This window comes from Rattus norvegicus, chromosome 2, assembly GCF_036323735.1.
Source record: "Rattus norvegicus strain BN/NHsdMcwi chromosome 2, GRCr8, whole genome shotgun sequence".
NCBI lineage: Eukaryota > Metazoa > Chordata > Mammalia > Rodentia > Muridae > Rattus > Rattus norvegicus.
Window position 1 is genome coordinate 22,927,132 of NC_086020.1, and position 26,500 is coordinate 22,953,631.

Below are 26,500 nucleotides of genomic sequence, written 5' to 3' on the forward strand. Positions count from 1 at the left end.
GCATGTACAAACACACACACACATACACACACACACACACACACACACACACACACACACTCAAACAAACAAACAATCATTTCTTCTCACACACACCTGCAGAGCCATGGGTATTGTTAGCATTAACTCTGCAAGAAAAATCCAGCACTTGTAAAGCAGGCTGTTCCATTGCTTTTTAAATTTCATATTTAGGATCACTAACAAATTCCTAAATATAGACAGTCATTTAAAATTCAATATTCCAGATGCCTGACAGTTACACATTATTTCACAATAACATAAAGGGTTTAAAGCTCAATAAGGTTCAAACGACAGCTAGAGATCATATCAAGTCTTAAACTATATTTTAAATGTGACAGTCTAAGTATCTTCCAGTTTTCTCATTAATTTAAAACTTCATAAAATTAAGCTAATTTTATCTTAAAGAAATGCTGTTTGAGTACTTAAGTTTGGAACTGGGATGGATTGTGAAACACACCATTCCAAATTTAGTATACGCGCTGGTGAAGTAAGAACATGTGAACCATATTTAAGTGATACCCACATTAATAAGCCCACTCACATATGATAACTCTGTATCCTGTAATCTGTGCTTCAGGAACCTCGAAAATATATTTAAATTAGGTCTTGATAATCTACATTTCAGCTAATTGCTTAAATAATTCATCACTTTACTAAGACTACCCTCTCATTAAATATCAAATAAAAATATCCGAGAATCAACCACAAGAACACATGAGAAACTCCAAAATTCTTTTAAGACTCAGAGCAAATCAACCAATATTTTTGTCCCTACGAGCCTTGTACACAGAAATATCCAGTGTTTCGCCCCAGAACTACTTGGAGAAAATGAGTGGAATCCTCTTCAGAGATGCTGATTGAGGCTATAATAGAGCCCATGTTTTGTTTCCTAAGAGTACTAAAGGGCACATTAGTATCAGCACCTCTCTCAGCCAAAGCCAGGGATCTAAGAGGAGCCTGCAGGTGGAACCACTTGGGTCCCACCCCAATTTGTACATCAGTAGCTTTATTGAGAACTCAGAACAGTTGAGAATTGAGAAGCTTATCTTTAGTACTTTGTGTCTTTGATACATGGCCTCTCTCTTAGAAGACTAATACGTTGTTGGCTGGTGTGCAATTGATGTGATCTTGGTATGAACAAATACCATTCACAGTTGCTTCTGAATAAACAAGACACTTTTTAAATTAGTTTACAAAGCATTTTGTATGCCCTTTTGGATGCTGATAAGGACCATGGCAGAAGCCAACGCTTAGGTCAGCTCAAGTTAGTTACAACACTGTATCATTGATAACACCATTTGGAACTTGAGCTTCTTTTCCTTCTCTTAATAGTCAGTGATGGCTTCTCTTCAAGCTGCTTGGACTGCAGGTGTCCAAATTCTGCAGCTTTGCCAAGGAGTTGTTCATACAGACGAGAAAGGGATAAACTCAAGTTTCTAATGAAGCAATCACTTAAGTGGTCCCCTAGTCAAGAAAAATGGACTGATGGAATTCAGAATAAAAATTACTATATAGAACCAGCTGTTAAAAATCTATGAATGGATTCTTGCTTATACTATTTTTGCTAGACTTTACTTTTTAAAAAAAGGAAAAGAAAATGTAATTTTAAAGCAAAGTTATGGTGACAGATTTTTACAGCCTTATCACATTTTTAAAAATTCAAAAACAGGTACATACAGAATTTTAGACAAAAAGGCAGATTATATCAAACATCTCATTGTATTTACTTTTGTGTGTGGTATGTATGGTACATGAACACACATGAGCCCATGTCACCTATGCAGAGGCCAGAACAGATCTTGTTGTGTCTTCAATATTGTACTCACTCTTGCGTTCTCCATCCCCCTCTTTCTCTTTCTTATTGCCTAACAGGGGTCTCTTACTAAAGCAGAAGCTGATGTTTTATGTTAGACTTTCTGCCAAAGAATACTTAGGATCTGTTTGCCTCTACCCCAGAATGCTTTGCTTATAGGGACAGTCAGCTATGTCCTGCTACTAATAGTGGTTGCTGGATTTCAACTAGGGTCTTCATGCTTATAGTCAAAATGCTCTTACTAACTGAGCCATCTTCCCAAACTGTTGTAGGAGAGGTGTGGATTTTTGTTATTGTTTCATTTTTGGTTGTTTATTTGGATGTTTGGTTTTGATCTGCAAAGCTCAGAAGACCCTAGAACTTATACTTTTCTGAAGGAGAATAGGGCTTTATTAAGATTTGGGTATAACAGTTCAGTTCAGCTTGCAAATGGATCACCAACAGAACACAAAACAAAATCTTTCACGAGGGTGTTATGACTTCTTCCTAGAGGTGTGGATTCAGAGATACAGTGCCTGGAAGCTAAATATGTAATTATTCATCTAATTAGGAATTAAAGTATTCATATGCTATTAGAACAGTTTAGAAAACCACATAAAGTTGCTGTTGTTTGAATGAACTGTTAAATATTGATAGTCTATGATTCTTAGACTTTTGTGTATATGGTTCAACTGTAGGTAGTAACAACTTGCAATATTGTACAGGGTTTGCTGCCCAGTAGTGATTCTCATTTCACTTGTATCCCAGTGTTGCTCATTCTCTTGTCTGCCATTGATAAACAGGCAAGTAAATAGGTACAGTTATTAGAGGTTTGGGGTAGGCAGGGCAAGTCTTATTCCCTTTCCACACGTGATCTGACTGGATTTCAATTCTGAGCATATTTTTCAATTAGGAAAGACTATACATGAGCTGGACCGGTGGTATCTTATGTGAGAACATCCTGACTCTGTTTAAATTAAAATAGAAGAGTTAGAAACAGCTTGACCTTAATAAACCCTATGTTACAGAATTAGAGGTTTTAATGGTTCCCACTTTTTGTTTCTTTTTTCAGTCTTTGTGTCACAAAATTGGTCAGATTCCTGCTTTTTAAAATTATGTCTCAAAAGTATGTTAGGTTGTAGGATTCTGAGTGCACCACCTTACCTCGAAGATTACATCTAAGACAATAAGAACAGCAATCGAAAAGTTGTGACTTGCAAGTAGAATCCGGGGTTTATTGTAGTATATCAGTGTTGGTAATATTCAAACAAAACGTATGTGTAATTATCTAGGAGTCATGGGGGAAGAGAACAGGTAGCAATCAAAACCAAAACAACCTACTTTCAATTTATGTATTTGGTTGCGAATTAGAAAACACACAAAGATAGATAGAAAGATAGAAAGATAGATAGATAGATAGATAGATAGATAGATAGACAGACAGACAAATAGACATAGATATGGTAGATAGATGATAAATAAAAATGAGTACCAATAAGTAAGATGGATAACTAAAATTTAAAAAACCCTCAAACACTATCAATATCAGAAATAAAAAAAATGGAAAATGTAGAGAAAGTGGTCTGGCAGCATAAGAAGCCAAATTAATTTTAAACCTTTTATTGTGTAAATAACATCTGTGATGGCTTACATATTCTCATCCAAGAGAGTGGCACTATTAGAAGGTATAGCCTTGTTGGAGGAAGTGTGTCACTGTGGGGTGGGCTTGGAGACCCTCCTCCTAACTGCCTGAGGATGCTCAATCTGTTCCTGGCTTCCTTCGGGTGAAGATGTAGAACTCAGCTCCTCCTGCACCATGCCTGCCTGGATGCTGCCATGTTCCCTCCTTGATGATAATGGACTGAACCTCTGAACCTGTAAGTCAGCCCCAGTTAAATGTTGTCCTGATAAGAGTTGCCTTGGTCATGGTGTCTGCTCACAGCAGTAAAACCCTAACTAAAACAACATCTAACAATCAAAACATTTTCAATCATTAGCCCTCCACCCAAGGATGAAAATTGAATGAACACTATAGCACTATTTATCAATTAATTATTTATATGCATTTATTCATTTAATCCCCAAAACAGTGAGGAAAGCTAACCACACTTTTACAGAGAACTATAAATTTCTCATTTTATATACAACTTTGTGGATATCATGACATGAAGATTGAAAACATTCCTCCACATGCAGAGAAGACAATGTTTACATAATGGAGTAACATAGTCAATTTCTACTGTTAGCAGGAAAATGTCTCATGATGATTAGAAATGAAAATCACAGCAGAGCTACCAGAAGAGGAAATAAAGAAAAATTATTTGAAATTGTGATTATCATTCACTTGCAACAAAATTCAAAATCAAGGGTTCCGTGTGCCTAATCGCCATGCAGCTGCCCCCACAGGTCTTACTGTTAGATTAATTTGCTATGTTACATGAATATCATAAATAATATACACACATGTCCAACTTTACCTCCTGATACCATGTACTTCTATGAATATCTCAACAATTAACAAGTTATTTGCTACTATTCAGAAACTGAGATATATAAGAAACTATGGCCTAAATTATCCATAAGTACAACAAACCAATTGCTATCTTCAACAACCTTAGCCTCCCTTTCTCTTTACTAGAGCCTGAAGCATAGCCTCATGAAGAAAGGTCAACCTTAAGTGTCAAACGGAGCTGAAGTACATATTTTCTACAACTACATTGGAACATTTATGTTTAGTTAACTTAAATACTATTTTTGAGATTATTCAATGACAATCATTTCCTATTGGACTAATCTCCAGCCCCCCACTAAAATACTCAAAGAAACATCCCTTCTTCTTCTACAGTCTGCTGATACCACTCAGATGCAGATCCTTACTTTGAGTATTGGACCAACGAATATAGCAATTGAGTATACCTGATTTTAAAAATGATGTTATGATTTCAAGCAAAATCTTGGATGCCATGCAGTAATAAACAACAATCACATATAACATAGCACTGAGTAAAAATATTGTGATGCCATAAGCGCTGGATTCTCATGATTCAGCTAAATAGAGCTCAGAAATCAGCATGTCACATCAGTGTCCTTCACTAATGTTTTCTATTTATCTTTTAGGTCATTATGTAACATTGGGTAACATTCTGAATAAAAACTAGAACCATATTGCGGGAGGGGGGGCAATTATTTAAACACATAATTTTGATATACTAGGAACAGTGAGGAAAGTGATGGACTTCAGAATCATTCCAAGAACTCATATAAAATTGAACACATCAGATTACACCTTCCTCGTATCTACAAAACTCATAAAGAAAACCAGAAGTGAAAGAGTGTCTCACCCAGTGGTTTTATACTAGCCAATTCTTCCCCTTAGGAATGGGCCATTCCTTTCCAGTAGCTACCAGAGTTCTTTCCCTCTGCCCAGGGCCTAGAATGTCTAACTAAGACCCGGATTCAGAGTGTCCAAAAGGGAGGGGGGCCAGCAAAGTCCAGTATTGGGTGGTGGGAGGGGGTGGTGGATCATCATATAGAACGCAGCCTTCTGAATACAAATCTACATCACACAGCAACACGGCCTATTTCCAATGAGCCTCTCACTACTGAAAATTCCACGAGACACAAAAAGAGAAAGTTAGGAGGGAGCCCAACAGGTGCTCACCTTGGGGAAATCTGATATCCACAAACAAAAGGCTCAGGGGTCACAGACCGGGTGAAAAACACGCACAGAGCAGCTTTAAAGCTAAGATCCGAGAACTACAGGAGGTTGACATAGAAAGAAAAGACGAGGAAAGCGCAAGAAAAATAGCACTGCTAGTGGAAAGACACCACAGCCACTTCCGGGCCCTACCTCTCAGTGACTCCACTTCCGGTCTTTTAAAAAAAATTGTGGACACCCAGCTTTAAACCTGGGCGCCCAATGAGAGAATCCGCTAATACCGTGGTTTGTAAGTAGTAGACCAAGCCCCACCTCTTCCGGTAACAGAAGCCTATCACGGACTCCGAATGGCGCGGCATGGGCGGAGGCACTGCGATAGGCCCAACCGGACCGCTGGAGCGAGCGGGAAGCGCAGCGGGCGTGCATCCTCTTCCGCCCCGGCCCGGAAGGGTGATGTGGCTGGACCAGCACCGGCCTCACTATGGTAAGAACATGCGCTGCCTGGCCGCGGTTGAGTTTCTCGGAGGGGCCGCGGCTCGCGCGGGGCGGCGGGGATGGTGCGGGCGCTGTGGGGCGCGGGAGCCCTGGCTCTAGTGTGATTCTCCCGGGACCCGAGGGTGCACAGCCCGGGAGTCATGCGGCCCGGGATGCTCAACTTGGAGCATCAGGCCAACAGACCTAGGAAGAGCCCGGGTGATGGAGTCGGCCCCTCGCAAAGAGGCCGACTTGCTACGTTGTTTAGTGGAATTGCGGTGGTATTCCACTAAACCGATTGCGACCAGTTACAAATATCTGTACGGATGATATCCACTTTGAAAATGCTGGATTCCCCGTTTCCACTTTTCCCCTTTGTTATGTGTTACGTGTGTCACCCCAACCTGTATCTTTAAATAGTAATGAATGGATTGTCGCTTTTCTTAACACTAATCCTACCCTTTCCGTTTTACCTGTTGAAGCAATGTTGAGGTAGAGCCCCTCCCTCATTGTTCTTTCAATTCTAATGACGCTTCTTTGTAAAGGAAGGTTTTTAATGGTTTCACTTTTCCTACCAAGGTGTGTCTGCCTTGTAGGAGCTTAACCACCACCCTCATTGGGAGTTCCTATGTGTGGTGTTATGAATTCTTTAATAGTGTAGACCTCAGAAGGCTTGCACTGTAAATCACAAACAGCAGCAAAGGTCAGGACAAGGAAGAGAAAGTCCCTGTGGCCAGGGCATAGATAAAAGTAGACATTAGTAATAAATCATTAAAACTTTGTGCATCTTATCAGTGTTAGGGTAAATGCCAGATCTCCCTGCACTGCCACTTTGGTGAGTTTAGAAGCTATTTATAACCATATTTCTAGAGAAAGCATGTTTGTATTATCTCAAAAACAGCCAGGACGCCCCCGCCCCCACTAGACACCACACTGTACAGTAAGAAGATACTGAATTTGAGTTCCCAGAAGTGTCTTGAGAATCTCCTATAGCCTTGATCAAAAGCTCAAGTAGTCCTTCCTGCTTTCTTGACAGTGATGTACGTGTAGGCATTTATATTTAATCATATGTTGGAATTTCCTTCCTGCGCAAGATTAGCACCTTGTAAAGGAGGTAGCCTTTATATGTTTGTTGTATATATTTGTTCTCTGGGTAAGGATTTTATTATCCATTGTAACCTTTTTTTTTCTCTCTACTGCAGAATAATATATACTTGGTCAAAAAGATGCTGTTAATAAGCTGTTAGGAAACTTGAAAAATTGCTTTCTTGCCTAATTACCTAGAAACAAATAGAATCACTTTGCTCTTAGAAGGAGTCAAAGGTACATGTTTCATCCTCTCCTACTTAGGAAAAATCAAGTTAATTTAAAATGGGCAGTATTTTAACTTGTTCCAAAAATAACAAGCTTTAGTTATTAGTACTTGTTATGTACAAGTTCTATTTTAAAGATGCAGTTTCTAAGCGTTTTGCTTTAAACTCCTGACTTCTGAGATACTTGCTGGTAAAGAAAGTGGAAAGTAGGGGCCTGATTTGCCTAGGATAACACACCTGGTAAGTACAGCCAGGCCTCAGGTTTAGCTTATGTGTCTCTCTCTGAAAGGCTAACCAGAAAAGTGGTGGTGTGTTCACGGCAGATGTGCCGGTTTCTGCTCCAGATTTTTAAATCTATGATCTGTTGAATTTGCGGGTGTGTAACTGGAAATGGAAGGTTAGAGGGAAAATTCTTTGTATTCTTGTATGTATAGAATGGCTTTGGAAGGATGTGTGAAAGTATTAAATCTGTTTTACTTTTTTTAAGTGTTGTAAGGAAAAAAGCTGTATGCAGTGTTTCATTACGGTTGTTACTGGCCATGAGTTACATGTGTAAAATATTAAGTGAAGTGCCCAAAATAATATTGATTATAAGGTACGGATTAATCTTAGCAGCTCTGTTTGTCATTATATTCTGTCCTTTCACCTAGTCAAAGGTGCCATTCATCACACAGGAAATCCAAGAAAGGTTTGCGAGAGTAAAGTTAAAATGACACATTTTTTACCATAATTTTTGTTTTATTAGGAGTAAAAATGACAGTAGAAAAGCATGTGTCTTTAGCATAATAAAAATAAATATGACGTTATGAAAGTGTTCCATGAACTTCACTCTGAAAACCCTTGTATAAGGTTAATAGGATAAGGTAATGTGAATATATTATTGATCTTCTCTCAGAGTGCTTAAGAGCAATAAATAAAGATTGTAGTTTCTTTATAGTTTCAGTCTAAATTTTGAGGATTGTTTTTTAAAGCATTGAATGATTCTAGTGAGTAACCAGGGATTACATGTCAGGTACCCAGTATTTAGTTTTTCTCTTGTATCAAACAACCTATATTTTATTTATTTTTTTTTCTTGATCGCAAAGCACATTTTTTTCATGTAGGATTTGCTTTTTTCCCTTCAGGGTATCTTTTTAATCATTTTGTCAAGGTATATAGAGAATTCATTTTTTAAAAACTACTAATCAAGTACTGGTCCCACCTTTGGACTAGATAACTACTGAGACTGCAAGAGAGTTCTGAACTCTGAACTTGACTCATAACCAAAGTTCTGTAGTGAACTGTAAGTAGATAAGGTCTTTATACACTTGTGAAACAGGACCAGTTAGATCAGATGCAGCTGACAAGAAAAGTTCATTTATTCAACGATAAATTTATGTTTTAGGTAATCCAGAATGTGTAATAGACTCTGGTCCTGAAAGACAGGTTATGTGTTCAGTCAGTTTTGGTCACTTGTAATTAGTGTGTTTTTGTATTTATTTGCAGGCTAAAATTTATCACTATTTCTGTGGTTCTCATTTTTAAAAGATAATAGTACATAGAAACTTCTATCTGATAAAATCTAGTTCGAAAATGCTGACCTCACTTAGGTTTGTAAATCATAAAATGTTGACCCATTTTTCAAGTGTGCTGTAAATTTTACCATAATTAAGTTAAGGGTGTTGACTCTGTTCTCCTGAGATAAGAATAAACTACTTTACTTTTATGTAAAACAAACAAGTATATATTAGTAAGTAAAAATGTTACTAGCTAGTGTTTTTAATTTTTGTCTTTGGTTTTTAACTCTTAATTTTAAAGTGAAGTTGAGTTAAACTGGAGAAATTAATGTCAGTAAAAATATTTTACATGTGAGCAATAAACATTTGAAGCCCTGAGACAATGTTATTCACAAAGGACCTCTTACTCAGCGAGCAAGGTAAACATTTTGTATTGCTGATACTAAAGATGAATCTTCATGGTGCCAAAGCGATCCGATACTAATGAAAATACTAAGTTACGACACTACCCTTTCTGTTGATTAAGTCTTGTCAATAACCAATCATTGAAAGTGAAAGGTACCTATGGGGGGGGGTGTTGTTTTGTTTTTTGTTTTAATTTTTGTACTTGTTTATTGTTTGGACCCAGCCCCCAGTGCTTAGGAGTGATCTTTGAAGATTTCTTATTTAAAAGTTCTGCTAACAAATGTCCAGGATACTTTTATTTATAATTCTGGAACACGCTCTCATATCCAAACTTGGAGGATATAACATTAACAGTCAAGAATAACTCCAAATATAAAAATGCCTCTGGACTTCTTTTATTATTTCACTACTTAATTGTGTATTACTTCAGAAAGATTACTGAATAGCTTCTCATCTGGCTGCATTAATTCTGCATGGCTGCATGGCTGTTCTAAGCTCTTGGAAGCTCTGGTTGGAGATGAAGATCTAGATTGTTATGGTGATAAGGCTGCAATGGAAGAGAGACAGACATTAAGTAAAGAGCTTAAGAGAAAATAACCTTGGGAGCCGTTGACACAGTGTTTTGTAAGGAAGCACAATTGTGAGTGATCTAAGTTAAGGCAGGGCTTCTGTGTCCCACAAGCCTGAGGATTACTTTTAGTTGTAGTTCGTATTGTGTTCCAGTGTATGCCACAGGCAGTCCTGATTCAAGGGAATGCCATTTAATACTTCATCATGGAAAGGGAACATCTATAGATGTGGTAGAGAAAATGGACCCCATGAAAAAAAATGATACACAAACCCGCACAAAAGCACGAATATATTTCTAATTGTATGTGACAAGAGACTTTGTATTCAAATCTTCATTTGGAAGATTATCCTGAGGGGAGGGGAGAACACAGGCAGTATGAGCACAAGAACATTTAACAGATAAGAAGAGTAGTGTCAGAGCCACAGAAATAGTGACTTGTCAAAATGTTAGAGTGGTATAAAGCACTTTAGAAATACAAGGTAGTAATAAATTTGTATTGGTTTATGCCCCTAAATTTGTAGCAATTTTAGCAGAATAGGAGCCAGATATTTCACTGGGAACCTGTTTTAATTTTAAATTTATATCTTCCATAACTCATCTGAGAGATGCGAACTGACTAGAGTTTGTCATGAAAGTTAGGAAATACACATTTGATCAGCCTTTATAGAATGCAGATGAGCAGAACGTAACCACAGTGTGATTCATAAGTTGCTCTGACCCAGAGTTTCTGTACCTGTACCAATTCAAGAACAGCTTCATGTAGCTGTTGCACACTGCTTAGAAGAGTGAAGTTTGGAGACAGTGTGCCTATAGAGAGGGTTAACGAAGTAATTCGCTTCTACAGATAAATTATAAATCAATAAATGTGACACTGCCATAAATTAATAAAAAGAATGAAAATATTCTATGGGAAATGTTGGCTTTGTATTCGTTTCGTCAGCATCCTATTAAAAACAAAATCTGTATAAATGTAAGTTTATGTATGGAAAGGAGCCCAGCATCTTTTTATGTGTAAGAATAACAGTGATCATCTTCTAGTTACCCTCAAGCCGTAGTTCTCAGCCTGCATCACCACCTCTTTGCTGCATATCAGATATTTACATTTCAGTTCATAACACTAGCAAAAGTATAAAGTAGCAATATAGACAGTTTTATGATTGGTGGGTCACACAACATGAGAAACTGTTTTACAGGGTCTTGGCATTAGAAAGGCTGAAAACCATTGCTCTGAGAATCTGCTGAAGGGTTTTGTATTCTACTTTGATATCTGTAACCATCTAAATCACATACATTACCATGGGTTTTAAAAAGTAAAAAGATTCCAAAAAGTTAGTAATTAGCAAATTAGCACACAAAAGCATATATACTTGTAGTCCCTTGAAAACTGGCATGCTGTATAACTACTATTTTAAACTGTTAAGTAGTTGAGTATCTAGAGTTTTCATTTAGCAAGTTTACCTACTCAGCTCTATAGGCCACTTGAAAATGTGTATACCGTGTGTCCTAGAATGAGTTAGAACAACACATCTGTTCAAAGTGTGAGCCTCTTCAAAGTGGGCTCTCCCTAAAATACTGGAGTTCCGGGTAGTGCTAGATGTGGAAACGAGGTAAAAATTGCCTTGGGCCTTCATAGCCTAGGCCTTTCACATAAGAATGCGGATATTTTTGTTCTTTGCTTATTTTTCCAAAATGTCTTTGACAAGTAAATATGAATTCACAACAGGTTGTAAACTTCTTGGTTAATTAACAAGATAATGTACTCAGTGTTCTCATCTACATTGGTTTTTCTCAGTGAGGCCTATTAATGAACTTTGCATCTTTCTAGTTTGTTATCAGATGTTTTCTTTGTTTAGCTTCCATTCTTCCTGTATCAACATTTTTATATGGAAAGTCATTTTTATTTTGTACAAAATAGTCCTTTTGTTACTCTTAACTCAGAAACTAGTTTGTACTAGTAGACAGCTATGCTAAGCCTTAAGAGGAATAAGTTAACAGGCTGATGTCCGTAACTTAGAAAATACTCTTTTGAACAGAGTCTAAGTATGTTATTTGTTTAAATTATAGAGTTCTTAGGCCACAGAACAAAGCTGTATATATCAGATGTTTCGTGCATGTAAACAGCTTTCATTTGTAAATGATTGTACACACACAAATGTATGTATGTATTCTGTATGCGTGTGAAGGTATGAAACATCCACACATGAATATACACAGTCCACTTAATATTAGACATGGTGGTGAGTGTTGTTGTATTATCTTTTATGAAAAAATTCAAATGCAGAAAAGTAAAAAGGGTAAGTGAGCCTTCGTGTACTCAGCATTTTATGAGCAACTCTCCTTTCCCTACACAAACACAGTGAGAACCAACTTGGGTGTCTTACAACAAAGCATGTTTTTAAAGGCATTCGGGAAAGAAAAGGAAAACCCCATGATAAAAATCCTTAATGTACTTATCTCATTAGGGAGATAGTAAACCCACATTGAAAAACTAACCGTTTTACCACCAGAATCCTTTGTTTACTTTGTGTTCTTCCTAAAAATGTCTTAAAAATCCCTGCTGCCACCATTTTGTTTTTGCTAGAGTCTACTGTATTCTTGGCCCTTCCAATTGAAGTCATGTGGAGATTGTCTATGTATTTGCTTTCTTTAAAACTTTTCCTTTTGAAAAATTGTCTTGGTCCCTGCGATTCCAAGCCACGTCTTGTAGGTGCTACAATACATTACTGTTTAATTTTGAAAGTATACATCTTTTTCTAATTGGAAGATAATTGCTGTGTGTGTCATCTATAACATACAGATGATAGTAACTGTATTCTGCAGTTAATATTGTGAAAGAATACCAGGTGAATGTCAGTACCTGTTTTTAGTTATAAACTCCCAATAAAGGAAGATTCATACAGTCTAACTCTTTAGATCCTTAAGGTCTTAACTTCATTCTCCAGAATATACACTAAATGTACTTACAGCTGTTTGTCCAGGAGGAAATACAGACAATATATTCATGTACATGTTCAAAATCATCTTCAAAAGACAGCCATCCTGGCATTGTTTTCTACTTATTATTCATCACTTTTCACCTGCCTTCACAGATGCAAGCTTAATACCCAAGCTAACTAAAAGCCAATCCACATTAAATGCCACCTTTGCTGTGTTAGTGAAAAAATCTTTGCATAGGATTATAATAATTTAAACAAGTATTAAAATGGAAGTTATACAATGTTTTTTATCATTTGATTCAACAAAATAAACACCACATGAACAAAAACATTAAAGGTGGGGTGATTCACACCTTTAATCTCAGCACTTTGGAGACAAAGGCAGGCAGATTTCTGTGAGTTCAAGGCTAGCCTAGTCTACACTGAATTCCAGGATAGTCCGGCTACAACCGTGAAACCCTGCCTCAAAAGCAAAGTTTTCGTTCATCTTTTTCAGATCATAAAACTCACTAATGAAACTCATCCTCAGTCATCCCTGTTCCCCCACATTTGCATCAGTATTTGGAGCTAAACCTAAGCCGGCTTTGACATCCTGCATCCTGTTTGCTCAACACTTACTATAATTTGTATATAAGCATTTTGTCGCTAATCACATTGGTAACTGGGGCTAGGAAGTGGCTTAGTTGGTAGATTACTTACTGGGCAAGTAGGAGCACATGAATTCAATCCCCTGAACCTACATTTTAAAAGTGGACCTAAAATTCCTCGGCTGGGAAGTCAGAGTCTTCAGAAACTTGACGTCCATCCAGTTCAGCTGAACCAGCAAGGCCCAATTTTCTTGAGGGATCCTACCTTAAAAAAGCTCCAGTTTCTGCCCTGCGCATGCCTGCGCACGCGCGCCTGCGCACGCGCGCGCGCGCGCACACACACACACACACACACACACACACACACACACACACAAAAATATAAATACATAAACATGCATGCACAAAAAAAAAACTTGCTATGTAATGGGCAATCCTTTTTTTTATGGATTTTATTTACAGAAATATGTAAAACAATTCTAGTAAGAATTTTTATCAGTCTCCTAATTCTACAAAGTAGTCTTCTGTGTATATTAAGGTGATTGTTTTGGGTGGTGTGGTTGCTGTCTTCTTTAAGATTTTTCCTTTGATCCTAATATACGTTTCTTTTTAAGCTTTGAAAGTTGAAGGTTTTGTTTTAGTTCCTGTCATAATAGTCTCTTCTGTTTTGTGTTTCATTTGGTTAATGTGACTGAAGGTTTTGTATGTGTATTGATAGGCACTCCCCATACATTTCTTAATTTCCTTAAGTTTATAACCATTTATCACTAGCTTCTTCTGAGGTTTTCAAATACACCCAATTTACAAGGAACAAATTTACCTTTGAAAAATAATTACGACAGATTCCTCCTGGATTTTAAGAAATGCTTCTAAATTAACGAAGTAGTTACTGTTGACTGCTGAATGGAATTGATGTATTTTATGCTTTTGCTTATAATGCAACTGTTTTTATGATATACTGTGATACTTTTGCAGCTTCTTAGAAGTGTTTTGTTGAATCTTTTTTCTTTGGTTTTGCGCTGTGCTTCAGACCTGTAACCAGATGTTAGAGGCAGTCTAATAGTGTAGTGTTCACACCTAAGGTGTGACTTTTATAATGAAAGTATCTATTGCCATGGGAGGCATAGAGAAGAGATTCTGAGGAGAAAGCTTGGGTATCTATAGTCCCAGCACTTGGTAGGCAAATGCAGAAGGATCTCTGCACTTTAAAAAACGTGTATGAAATACAGAAGGAGGTCAAGTTGATTCCAGGAGACTTCTGACACAGCTGAGCTGAGAGTCTAGAGAGGGCTCAGCAGTTGAGAGGACTCGCTCTTGAATATTGAAGAATGAACCAAACTTATGTTTATTTGGGTTTGAAGTGTCTGATTTCCTGTTTGTCGATTCAAATATACACTTGTTAGAGTTCTTATTTTAACTTTTAGAGTGGCACAAACTATTACATAACAAATAACAGTGGGAAAAAGGCCGATGCTTTTCTTTCACCAATGTCTAATAATCTTAGTGGTTGTCAGGGCTTGGAACATCATCTCATAATTTAAAACATGGTTATCCCAGGCAAAAAGTTAGCTTGAAAGAAACGTTAGTCAGTATTTAATCATTCTCCTTGGCTCTGACCAGGTCGGTAAATACCAAATGAAGACTGAATGGCCAGTGATTGCACTAGGGTCATGGATCCAACCCTTGTTGGTGTGTGAAGACCACACTTTTTTGTCTAGGACTGTGCCTGCCTTGAACATTCTGTACCAATTATATACTGAGTGCACTTTGCTTGGACTCTTTGAATCCTTGACATTTAAGTTAGTGCTTTTGTATTTGCTATTGTACTCCTGCATTTTCTGCCCTAAAAAACGGAAGAACGTGGACTTCAAAGACTTCAGGATGCTAGATTGTGTGCTGTGCAGTATCCTGTTTGCCTGTAATGCAGAATTGTCTGACATTTTTTGCAAAGGAAGTTTCTCTTGTGATATTAATTTGTTTTTGTTTTTTTTCTCTTTATAGTCTGCCATTTTCAATTTTCAGAGTCTATTGACTGTAATCTTGCTGCTTATATGTACGTGTGCTTATGTGCGATCCCTGGCACCCAGCATCCTGGACAGAAATAAAACTGGGTATGTTACAAGTGACAATCAGTGAGGACAGTTCTCATCAACCTCAGATATAAAGTCCTATGAAAGTCATTAGGACGTTTAACTTTATTTATACAGTTTTCAGGACCTTAATACATTTTCCTCATGTTTTAAAGCACCAGAATGCATTTGCAGTATCTTACTAAATTACTGAGTAAATCTAAAGAATGATCTGATGGGACCTAAAATTTCACCCACTGAATAAAAGCAGAGAAAGGATTTATCCAGCTGCTGGCGAAATACTAGATATCCAACAGTTGTTATAGGAATACCCTGTTACCTTTGGAAACACAGCTTTCCCCCATGTTATCCTCTTCTCTGAGCGGTTATACATGATTTTTGGAACTTTATTCTAGTTGATTAGTAATATGGAATTATAATATATGTAAGACCTGATAAATAGTAGTTCTTCATTAAAGAATAATCACTATTAAAATTATAATCGAGTATTTTTACTTTTCTAGTCTGTCATGACATTTTCCGTCACAAGGAGGCTGCATGTGGACATGTCTGCCCCTCTTCTCTTGGGGAGTAGGAATGTATCCATAACATGCTACAGTGATGAAGGAGTTCTCAGGGCTACCAACCTTACAGTAGAGGTTGAGTAGTAGTATATTTCTCCTACATTGAAGGCCCCCAAAAGACTTTCCTGTTTTTATACTTCAGAATGTAAGCTAATATAGTCATCTGGGTGATGGGAAACAATTTTATTTCATTATAGATAAGAATATATAGGTTACTTCTCTATAAAAGTAATTACTAGATTCTTTTTCCTTTATATGTTGTCTCTGAGATTTATAAATTTATAACTGTATATACCAGGTTAGATGGAGACCCCTGGATATCTGGTCTAATACATTTTTGATGACTTCATTATTTAAATTTAACTTCATTTTCTGATGATTTTTTCAATCAAATTTGAATGATATAATAGAATTAAATGATCTTGAACAGGGTAGTACTGGAAAATTGCTTCTTAGGTTTTTCCTGCTTTCCTAGGCCCAATAGCACTGTCAGCATATGAAGCCATGGAAATTAAGCACCAAATTGTAGGGGTTTTTAGTGACTAACAAAGTTTCTTTTAAATAATTACTCAATCAGAGTAGCTTTAACTCAGTAGTGTTTATTGTGATCCTTAGGTGCCCAGACTCAAACACACATGACTCTGCATAGGTGACCACAGTTAGTGACTCTGGAGGAGAATAAGTGAATTCTGAGTAACATTTTGTCACATGTTCCTTTAGTCCTAACATTACTAAGCATAGCACATGTTACTGCTTTAAAGCGTATCTAATCATTCCTTCATTTATTCCTTATAAAATACTCTGAGCATAGACGCTGTTATTAAAAAGATAAAGTACCTCCTCCCAGTCACACAATAAGTAGGACTGAGTTAAAGCACACTTTGGCCTTCTCAGTAGCTTACGTTATTTGCCTCTTAGCTTTCTCTTCACACATAATGATTCATTATGTATTCCTTTGAAGGAAAAGTATAAATATCCCTGAAATTTAAGTTTTGTGATTTTATTGAGCCAATTCTAACATAAGGAATATGTAAGATTGATTTGTCTTAACTAGTACTCTACTATAAATATAGTTATAAAAATATATAAACATAGTTACAGATATATGTATATATATACACACATATATAGAGATATATACATATATATAATCTCAGAAAAACAAGATAGTATTTGTGCTGTTGGGGTAACTTTTCTGTTGATGGCTCATTTACCAAAGCTGTTGCTTTTTTTGCATTCCACATAAATATGTCCATATATGTGCTTGTATTTAATTCATAATTTTTATTCATGGAATAAAAAGGAGCATCTTCATTTTAATTATCATTTCTGGAATATGTGTTTTAGTTGTTACATTTAATAAGCTCATCTACTTGGTCTCACCTAAACTAATACTTTTCCTTATATTACAAAGTAGCTGCACATTTATGTAGAGTTCCTTATTGACTAGCACAGTAAGACCAGCCCCTAGAGTATGCATTATAGATAGTGAAACAGAGAGCTATATTCTGCAAGAAATAAACTATCTTCACTTATCATTTTCTCAAAATTAATCCTTAAATTGACATATGATATTTCTGCCATTGAAAGTGTTAAGAATCTTGAAGTTAAATGAATTAAATGACTGACTCCCTGTATAAATTTTAGCCACTCTCACATTAATGCCCTGAATCTGGCCTGTGATACACATATTCCACTTAACAGTTGCTTCTGTTTAGTGATGGTTCATAGTGTATACTGTTCTGTTTTTATAAGAAAGTGGTGGCTCACTGTGAGACGAGTACATTTCAGATGTGAAACAAAGATTTCAGCTTAAAATCCAGTATGCAGAATTAATGTACTCTGTGATGTTAACAGAAATAATTGGTTTTCTCAATTGTTTTTGTTCTTTTTTTATACTGTGCAGACTATTGGGGATATTTTGGAAGTGTGCCCGAATTGGTAAGTAATCTCCATCCATTTCTTCAACTATAAATCATTGGACACTATTTATATTATACTCATAGCAATCAAATGTCTGTTTCCCGTGTGCAGGATTCTTAATTCTGTATACTTTTGCAAGTATTTACTGAATTCTACTATTTGTTCTTCTTTCTGCTACTTAAAAGCAGATGTAATTGGAGACTGCACTATTTTATTAACAGGGAGATGGGAAAAAATAGAAGAAACATGCATTTCTGGACTTGCAGCAAATTCAGACAATATCTGTAATATGTGTTTATACCATTCTCATGTGTGCTATTTTGCTAATTTATAAATTGTAATTTGGAAACGTTTGAGGCATTTTTATAAATTTTATTTTGCATAAGGATGAATGTGCCCATCCCACAATTTACATGTGAAATTCAGAGTACAACGTGTAATGGTTACCTTTCTCCTTACAACACATATTTACTGAAGAGGTTTGTGTAGAGACTTGTGTGGTACTCAGTCATGAAAAACGGCAGCAAACCCTAAAATAGCAGAAGAAATCTTGAAAAGGAACCAAGAAGAAAAACAGACAGATTACCACCATCTGTGCCTAGTGCTCATAGCATAAGTAAACCAAACTGCCCAGGAGGCAGGTGACCCTGACAAAGGAAATATATCTAATCAATAGCATTGCCAAGAATAAGATAGCTAAGCAGCTGAGCACACCGCAGAGAGGTGGAGATGGCAGGGAACAAGTTCCCATCCCCATCGTGGCGCGCTGCTAGCTCCTAAAGAAAACGTTGCGGTGGTTTGGGTCCATTTTATGTAGGAAGTAGACGTGTGAACCGTTCTATGTGGTAGCCAGCCAAGTGCCCTTTTGTTGGTGATTATGACCTCAAATGTGGTCTGTTTTTCTAACTGTAATTGTCTTTTCTTTTTGCTTGTTCATTTGTTTATATCCCCTTCCCCAAGTGTTCCTTCTTAAAAGTATTTGAAAGCATTTGCTTTATTTTAACAAGTGGTTTGAAAACACTGGTGCTGATACACTTTTTTTTCAGGCTCCTCTCTACTCTTGACACACACAAAGAGAAGCTTTTTTCCCCAGGAAGAATAGCTGTGATTTTAATGGGATAGCACTAGTCAGGTCCTCCTATCTTGTTACAATTCAGATGATAGCAACTGTTTCACATTCACTTGCCTCACTTGCACAAGCTTCTCCCAGACAAGAAATAACATTCTTACTCAAGTTCAACCAAAGACATTTAGCTCTACCACATGGCAATCTCTTTTAAGAAAATGAAAACCATGGAAATGAAACCCATCTGTAAATTATAGCATTCTGAGTCATAAGATGAGGAAGGCACTTCCTCAGGAATTAATGTTGAGCAGATGGAAAAGTCAGTACAGGGATAACTGCTCCCCTTGGGTGTTTACTGTAACGATGCTAAGCAGTGAGCACACCAGCCCTTAGAGGAGTAACAGGCTTTCTAACGTCTACATAAAGTTTATGGAGCAATGAGGTGCTTCATGAGACCAGCCAGCCCTAATGAACCAGTGAGCCCTGTGTTCTGTTTTTTAATGATGATGTTTTGTTTTGTTTTGTTTTTTATTTGAACTGATGTTACTCTAAAATCTTTTCATTATAGATCCTCCTTAAATAGAAGGCAGTCTGTTGTTAAATGTCTATTGAGAGGAGAGGAGAGGAGGAGGGGGAGGAGGGCAAAGGTAAATAAAACTTTAGAATACCAAATCTGTGGTTTTTATTTTGTTTTGTTTTAGTATGGTTTACTTGGAATTTTTGTTGGTTTGGTTTGGTTTAGTTTGTTTTGGTTTACATTTGAGGACAGGGTCTCAATATGGTAAACCACATTGATTGGTGATTTTTTTGGAGGATGGTTTTATAAGCAGTTATAATCACAGGCCTGGCTAAATGTCTGCTTCTTCAATATACGTGACATTTTCTGTGATTTTTGCATTGGACAGACACAAATGTATAAATATAGCAATGTGGCAATTTGGGATCAGTGGAGAAGCTCTTAACATGAAATGAGTTTGAGAATTTTAGTTATTGACGGAAGTTAAGATTGACATTTCCAGGTTGACAAAGCCAGGTAAGTGACCATCTAAGGTAAAATAAGGAGGTTGCTTATGGGGAAATGGAATTTAGACAGCAAGGGAGAACCAAAATGAGGCTAAGTCAGAGCCATCTCTTGTAGACTGACAAAGGATACAGATATTTTACAGCTGTTTCTATGTGACTCCTTTCTTTCATATCTGGTACCCTTGAAATTAGTACAGCTTACAGTTACTAAAGAAACAATAACAATTAAAATGACCCTTATAGGGTCTGTGAACTGGCAAGATACTTTCATAAGCTGACATCAGATCTGGATCAGGTGAAGGAAAACCTCCAAATACAGCCATTTTTAGACTAGTGTGGAATCAACTCATTACAGAAGTTTTGAATTTAATTTCTACTTTTATCTTTTAAATTTATTGAAAGACTAAGATTTTTAAAACTATGAACATGAGAGATAACACATAATTTTTCAGACTTAAGAGAATTTCTAAATTTTTTAGGGATGCTCAACCAATGATATCTAGTCAGATGTTCTAAAATCTCCCAAATGGAGTGGTACTTCTCATCCCGAACTTTATGAATAGGAATGTTTGATTGTAAAAGACTCTATACCATATCGATATCAAAAGCAGTTGTTCTGCGGAGAAGAGAAAGGGAACTAATGCCTGTTTATTTAAATGGGTAATATTGGCTGTTGGCTGTCTAGCTTGTTTTCACATACAAATGCTTTCTAAACTCTACACGTATCATGAACTCTACCACATGTAAAGAAGATACTGCCGCGCACTGTGCGGTAGATTCCTGTGTATAGGTAGAAATTCCCTTTTTCTCAAGAGCCGTACCAGCCTTTGTCTCTTAGTTGCTGGAGAGCATTTCCATGGCTCCAGGAGCACATCATTGGTGCTCTCACATACACGACTCATAAATAGCTTAGATATTGCAGCTCGCCGTGTCCAGCTAGCCCTTTTACATTGAGACATGATGTTGACATCTACAAATGTCACACTTGCAAACGACAAAGTAGAGTTAGAATAATAATAATATCTCATGTGCCAGCAAATGGTTCAGCAGGAGGAGGCGCTAGCCTGATAACCTGAGTTCAGTATCTAACCTTCATAGAATGTCAGAAAGAAAGGACCCACTCCATAGTTGTCCTCTCACCTCCAAATGTGCCCTGTAGCCCGATCACTGTGGCCGGATGCAGCACATGATAACAATGGTTTTGGTTTTGTTTCAGGTCCCGTGAGGTTATTGCCTTGTGTTTGGCTGCACTTTCAACACATCTTGTCTTTTGTTATCTTTAGGTCCTTGTTTTCCTCTCTTGTAGTAGTAGCTCTAACATATCCATATTAGTCATTCGTTCAACCAAGAGCAATGTCTTCTTTCCTTCAACAGGTGAACGCAAGAGTCCTTATGTCGCCATATGCTGTATAGTGATGGCCTTCAGCATCCTCTTCATACAGTAGCTTTGGAAACTACCAGCACGTGATTGCCATCAGACTGTACACAGGACGTGCCTCCAGAAAATAACGGGAGAATGGTTAAGCCTCTTGTCTCTGAACATGGAATGAGATAAATTTCGAGATGCTGTTCTCTCTTTTTATGCTATTGGACCAATGAGCTGTATGAATAATTACGATGTAACAGTTAATACATAGGAACGTGATTGCAGCCATCGACCTCGGTTCTCTCACTCCAGTATTACACTCTACAAACGTCATCCTGTTACGTCAGGACCGCTTTTCCTAAGGTTCTCCAGGCACGAAGTAGAAACCCAGTGGCCAGTTCCACAGGCTTCTTTGACTAGGGCTTCAAAATAATGTCTTCACACAGTGATACCTTCTAGCGACTGGCCTATTTTTATTGAGAAAAGAAAATGGTTCTATTTTTGTTGTTACTGTTCTTAGGAATTGCATTCATATTTAAACCCTTTTGATTGCTAACCAGAGTACCTCTATTCTTGGCAAATTCTGTACTTTATTACAGGTGTTTAAAATAGTTTAAACAAAACTGCATTTCTTTAATTAGCCTTAGAGTTGGGCTTCTAGTCACATATGTATGGCTGCCATCCTGTGAAGGAGAGTATCTTAGAATGACAAAAGCGGCAAGCAGAACGATGACTGAATATGCATTATACATTTTTCGTTCTCTGTGGTATTGAGTCTTCCAAATAGAACATCCATGTAGTTACCCAAATGCGTTATTTGTGGTGTTTTTAATGCAGCACTTTGCTTCTGGTTTATGTCCTGTCAGCGTGAACTGGAATCTCTTCTGTAACTTTGTAGGTGATAAACATACCTCATACTGCTTAGTCTGGGTACTGTGCTCTCAGTGTATTTCAGCTTTCACACAGATTGGGAATAGACACAAGTGAAGCATACATATTCAAAGGATACGTGCAGGTTTGTGTCCAACATTTCTTCAGGTCAGCTGAAAGTCACTCACTACTTCAAAGCAAAGAGGAAGTAAATCCTAGCTGGAAGCACTTCATAGCATTTATTAATTAATTACTGGGTTCGACTGCTCCTTTAAAAGTTAAAAAAAAAAAAAAGAAAAAAGAAAACCTTTTTCTTAGAAGTGAGGTTTCTATAAAAGCCAAGCGTTGGACTTGAAGACTTATTGTAAAGCAGTATACCACTGTGCAGCCCAAATGACCACCACAGCTAGCTAAACCACCAGCTTTGAAATAGTGCTCTAGGCCCCATGGATTACAGTCTAGACTAAGGTCTAGGAAAGCTTACTTGGTGTATTTTACGGGTTGCTTGTTTTCCAAAAGATCTTTGCAATGTCTATATCTAGTTAAAACTGGTCTAATTTACTTTGAATGTGAAATCAGGTTATGATAATTACTCTACTCTGAAATTTACCTTGGGCTTAGTATTAGGTCAAAGATTTTCACTGTGTCCCAAAAGTAGGACTCTCTCCTCTGCACATTAAGTAGTCACCTTTCAGGGTTCGATTTTTGGTTGGCCATCTGTTCATCTCCACTACCAACTGAAGTTTCCAGAAATGTGGTCAACTTCTTTCCTAAGTTAACATACATCTCATAAAAATGGAGAGAATAAAGAGTTGTCTTTAGTTTGACATTTTAGACAATGTAGGTGGAAATTAGAGAAAGACATAGTTAACTTGAAGCTTCCAGGTAACATAAGACTTTCATCATTACGTAGATTCTGGGCATTCTGGGCAGGTATTTCTAGTCCCCACCCTCCTGAACGTTTACAGTACAGGCACTTTGGAGGTGTAGGAAGGCTGCAAAGACAAAGATCTTACAAAGAAATGCAATTAGCATTTTTGATGTGCAAACAGTGACTCCTGTTTTCTAAGCCACAGGGTCCTGTGGGAGGTGTGAAGCCCACAGAATAGTTAGCTGTCTTTGTTAGTGGGGTGTGGAGGAGCAGTAAAGCACGCCAGGCAGCTGGCCTTTGCACAGACGGTAAACACAGTGTAGGTGGCAATAGGGGGCGAGAGGCACTAAGACCCAGGCCTGACAATGTTCAGATGTTCGCCCTAGCTACTTTGTTGGCTCTAGAACCTTGAAGCCATGTCTCCAGATTTGTTTTGTTTTGGGTTCCCCATTTGTTTCATCTGTGTCATTGACAGGCAAGGAGACATGTATTCCTTCCAGGTAGTCTTGCAAGAGGGGCAAAAAGGCCTTGTGTTAAATTGGTTTTAATAGTTTTAAAAAGTTAAAATATCAATTCGGTGTCTTGCTGATGTCTTTAATATGCTGGAAACTACCATATATGTTTCAATTCAAGGTGTTTCCTGCTGGGGTTAGTAAGAATATTTATAAATTTATAATAAATTTGTTTATCTTCTTAATAAAATTAGTCTTGTACCATAGGGTGACACAGATTCCCATACATTAACTTTTTCAAGTTTACAAAGTCAAACAAATCTGCCTCCATTTGTGAAAATTATTTAATACTTATTAATAATATTTTTTTCAGGAAACATGTACACAATTGGTATGGCATGTGACCATTGAAAATAAATGAGTAGTTGATCTGTATTCATAGTGTCCATGAAAGATGAAATGAATGTCTATGAAGTATAATGTGCTAACACTTATTCTTGAGATAATCCCAGCATTCTTTAAAAAAAAAAAAAAGGAAGAGTGAAGATGCATTGTGGGTAGAACGTCTCAGAGAACATGGATTAAACGGAACTTGACAGTGTTGTTTTAAAAACACAATTCTGTGTTTGGGATTATATGTCCCTTAGTTTGTTGTGGCACATGTGAAGTATGGCGTGGCCAGACAGATGTTATATCCTGGAAAGTCATGTATTTTACCTACCTCAAAACTGAAGCTGAGAGTTTGTTTCCCCTCCTGCCTCACAAATCCTTCAGGAGGATAATAAAATCTCCCTTGGTTTATGAGCAAGCAAAGTTGACAAAGGGATACACTAGTAGATTCTCCTGAGACTTTTGTAAACATTGTAGAGGCAACTGGCCAATGAAGGCTGTGTTTTCAGTAAAATCCCATATTCTAGCTGCTAAATGCAGCCCCAGCTGTTAAAACAAACATCCATCCCAAAAGTGCACTGTTTACATTTCCTGGACATACAGAAAATATTTCTACTTATCAAGAACTTAAGCTCCACAAAAGGCTTTGAGAAGTTACCCAACCCTTGAAATCTGAAAACATGAATGGAAAATTCTTAGGGGTTGTTCTTCTGTTCCTTTGGTATCATCTAGTAATAATAAATGTTCTCAAAATGGTGCTAGCAGTCACCGTGGCAACAGGGAGTCATGACTAACTTCTGAGAAATAACTTCATATCATTTCCACTTTGCCCTAAACTAGTTCCTAAATAATCTGGAAGAGCATTTCAGTACCTTTTGGAGAAAGAACTATAATTCATGTTTAAAAGAGGAGGTAATCATCTTAGTCTCTGGTTAGTTTACGTGCCTGCTATGTAATAAAAAATGAACTGTCAAAAGCCTTCTAGTTTTGTCATCACATTAAAAGAGAGCAGTACATAGAGCTTAGAGGGTGGCCATTAAGACTAGAGTAGCTTATCTCCATGTGTGACTTTCCAAGATAAGTTTGGAGGTAATATTTTTATTGTTTGGTATTTTAAGACTACCCATTCAATCTCATTGCTGCTTCTTTACAAACCCCAAATATCTAAAGTAATGGCTTCTGTGTTACTGTGACCATGATACCAGACAGGAGCAAAGAGGAAGTTTGTGGGGTATTGTTTGCTCTCTAGGCATATTGGAGTTTCCCTAAAAACATTTGGCAGTGACTCAAAGTCATGATGGACCAGAGAGCTGAGAAGGAGGCCAGAGGCTACAAAATAGGCCAAACTCAACTTTGAAAGGCCCTGCCTAGAGACTTACTTCTGAGCAGGCCCTGCCTCCAAAAACTCCATCCCCACCAGTAGGAAATAAGTATCCCAAAAGCCAAAGTAATGTCTTGCCTGGTCTGCTTTGGATCTGATCTTGAATTGCCACAGACATCGTTGAATTCCGATTCTCCATTTAAATGCCAGTTATTGAATACTAAAGATGTCAAATTTAGTCTCATTTGAGTGCCTGCATATCAATTCCTATCCAAATCCTAAAAATGTAACTCATCTAATCAACACTGTTTAAAGAATAATTATTGTGGAGGAATACTTGTTCTATGCTTTAGAAAGCATGCTCTTTCTACTATAAACTTCCCAAGAAATGTACACTTGCAAACCTTTTTACACCAGTTCCTAAAAAGATGTTGAACCTAAGCCATGAGTAGCATGAATTTTGGCTTCAACTAGGCTTTAAATTGAGACTAGGAGAGCAGGATAGCAGTATCGTGGTCACTTGGTACGTTGTGTACCTTCCTTACTATGCTGTAGTGGCTTCCAGGTGATGTAAAACTTATTACTGTATTTCTTTCAAATGAACTCCAAATGGCATTAAAATATGTCATTAAGCTTAACATGTGCAGGAAAGGAAAACAATTCAGAGGCTGTGTGTACACGACTCATCCGTACAATATTGGGGGTAGGGATAAGAAAAAGGTAAAGATATAAGTATTTTAAGGTAAAGTGGGTTGTTCTAACATCCTGTGGGGCATGAAAGCACTCAAGGGCAGGGAGGGTATTAGCCAGATACTACTGTTACAGTTTTATTTGACAAGGAAAATGGCCTGAAGCAAATGTGTAGAGATTGAGTGTTTATTGCTAAGTGCTCAAACCTGGACTTTATCAGTCTCTTCCAACACACTAAACTACTCACCACAGGCTAAATACTGGGAAAGTGCTGTGCAGAGATTAAACTGTTTAAAAGAAATAAATGTTTAAGGCATAACAGAGTTGAAGAAGTCTGGCACTCTAGCAAGATTTCTTTGTACTATCCAAATGTTGAAACTGATATCTGCGGGCCCACAGTGATATGGAAAGGTTGGAACTTGGGAACTTTAAAGTTAAGGAAATACTGAGAATCCATCAGTTAGCACTCTGAAAACAGTTTTCCTTAGGATTACTTGATAGAAATCTTGTTTATGCATTTTTAACTAAATGTTGTAAGTAAGGCCTGGGAAGATATATAGTAATAACCTGTAAAGAAAGCTGTTAAGTTTACTATATGAAGTTAAAGTTGTACATCTCAGAA

General features: G+C 37.2%; 2 protein-coding genes and 1 non-coding gene across 14 annotated transcripts in view; 2 read left to right on the forward strand and 1 right to left on the reverse strand.

Moving 5' to 3' along the window:
* Xrcc4 (X-ray repair cross complementing 4) overlaps positions 1 to 5,798 on the reverse strand; it is a 246,424-nt gene extending 240,626 nt beyond the window's left edge. For 3 of the 12 annotated variants that reach the window (XM_008760636.3, XM_063281713.1, XM_063281712.1), the window contains exon 1: positions 5,664 to 5,798. The gene's annotated coding sequence lies outside the window, so the exon portion shown is untranslated. Of the gene's footprint in view, positions 1 to 2,977; positions 3,168 to 4,729; positions 4,865 to 5,154; positions 5,286 to 5,474; positions 5,613 to 5,663 lie in introns of those variants that run through there. The other 9 variants (XM_006231751.4, XM_008760637.4, XM_063281714.1 and 6 more) reach the window with 5 other exon arrangements.
* Positions 5,799 to 5,895: 97 nt separating this feature from the next.
* Tmem167a (transmembrane protein 167A) lies at positions 5,896 to 24,843 on the forward strand. The gene is made up of 4 exons (NM_001399682.1): positions 5,896 to 5,955; positions 15,255 to 15,364; positions 17,813 to 17,847; positions 21,293 to 24,843. The coding sequence occupies exons 1-4, from the start codon at positions 5,953 to 5,955 to the stop codon at positions 21,361 to 21,363; spliced, it is 219 nt and encodes a 72-aa protein (NP_001386611.1). The 5' UTR covers positions 5,896 to 5,952; the 3' UTR covers positions 21,364 to 24,843.
* LOC134478807 (small nucleolar RNA U109) lies at positions 15,877 to 16,011 on the forward strand. The gene has a single exon (XR_005501721.1). It is a non-coding gene; the product is annotated as a small nucleolar RNA U109 (small nucleolar RNA).
* Positions 24,844 to 26,500: the final 1,657 nt, after the last annotated feature.

Excerpts from the sequence above, each read along its gene's own strand:
- Tmem167a (NM_001399682.1), top strand. Across the intron at positions 15,365-17,812 it reads CTGGACAGAAATAAAACTGG|ACTATTGGGGATATTTTGGA; the intron begins GTATGTTACAAG and ends TATACTGTGCAG. Across the intron at positions 17,848-21,292 it reads TTGGAAGTGTGCCCGAATTG|GTGAACGCAAGAGTCCTTAT; the intron begins GTAAGTAATCTC and ends TTCCTTCAACAG.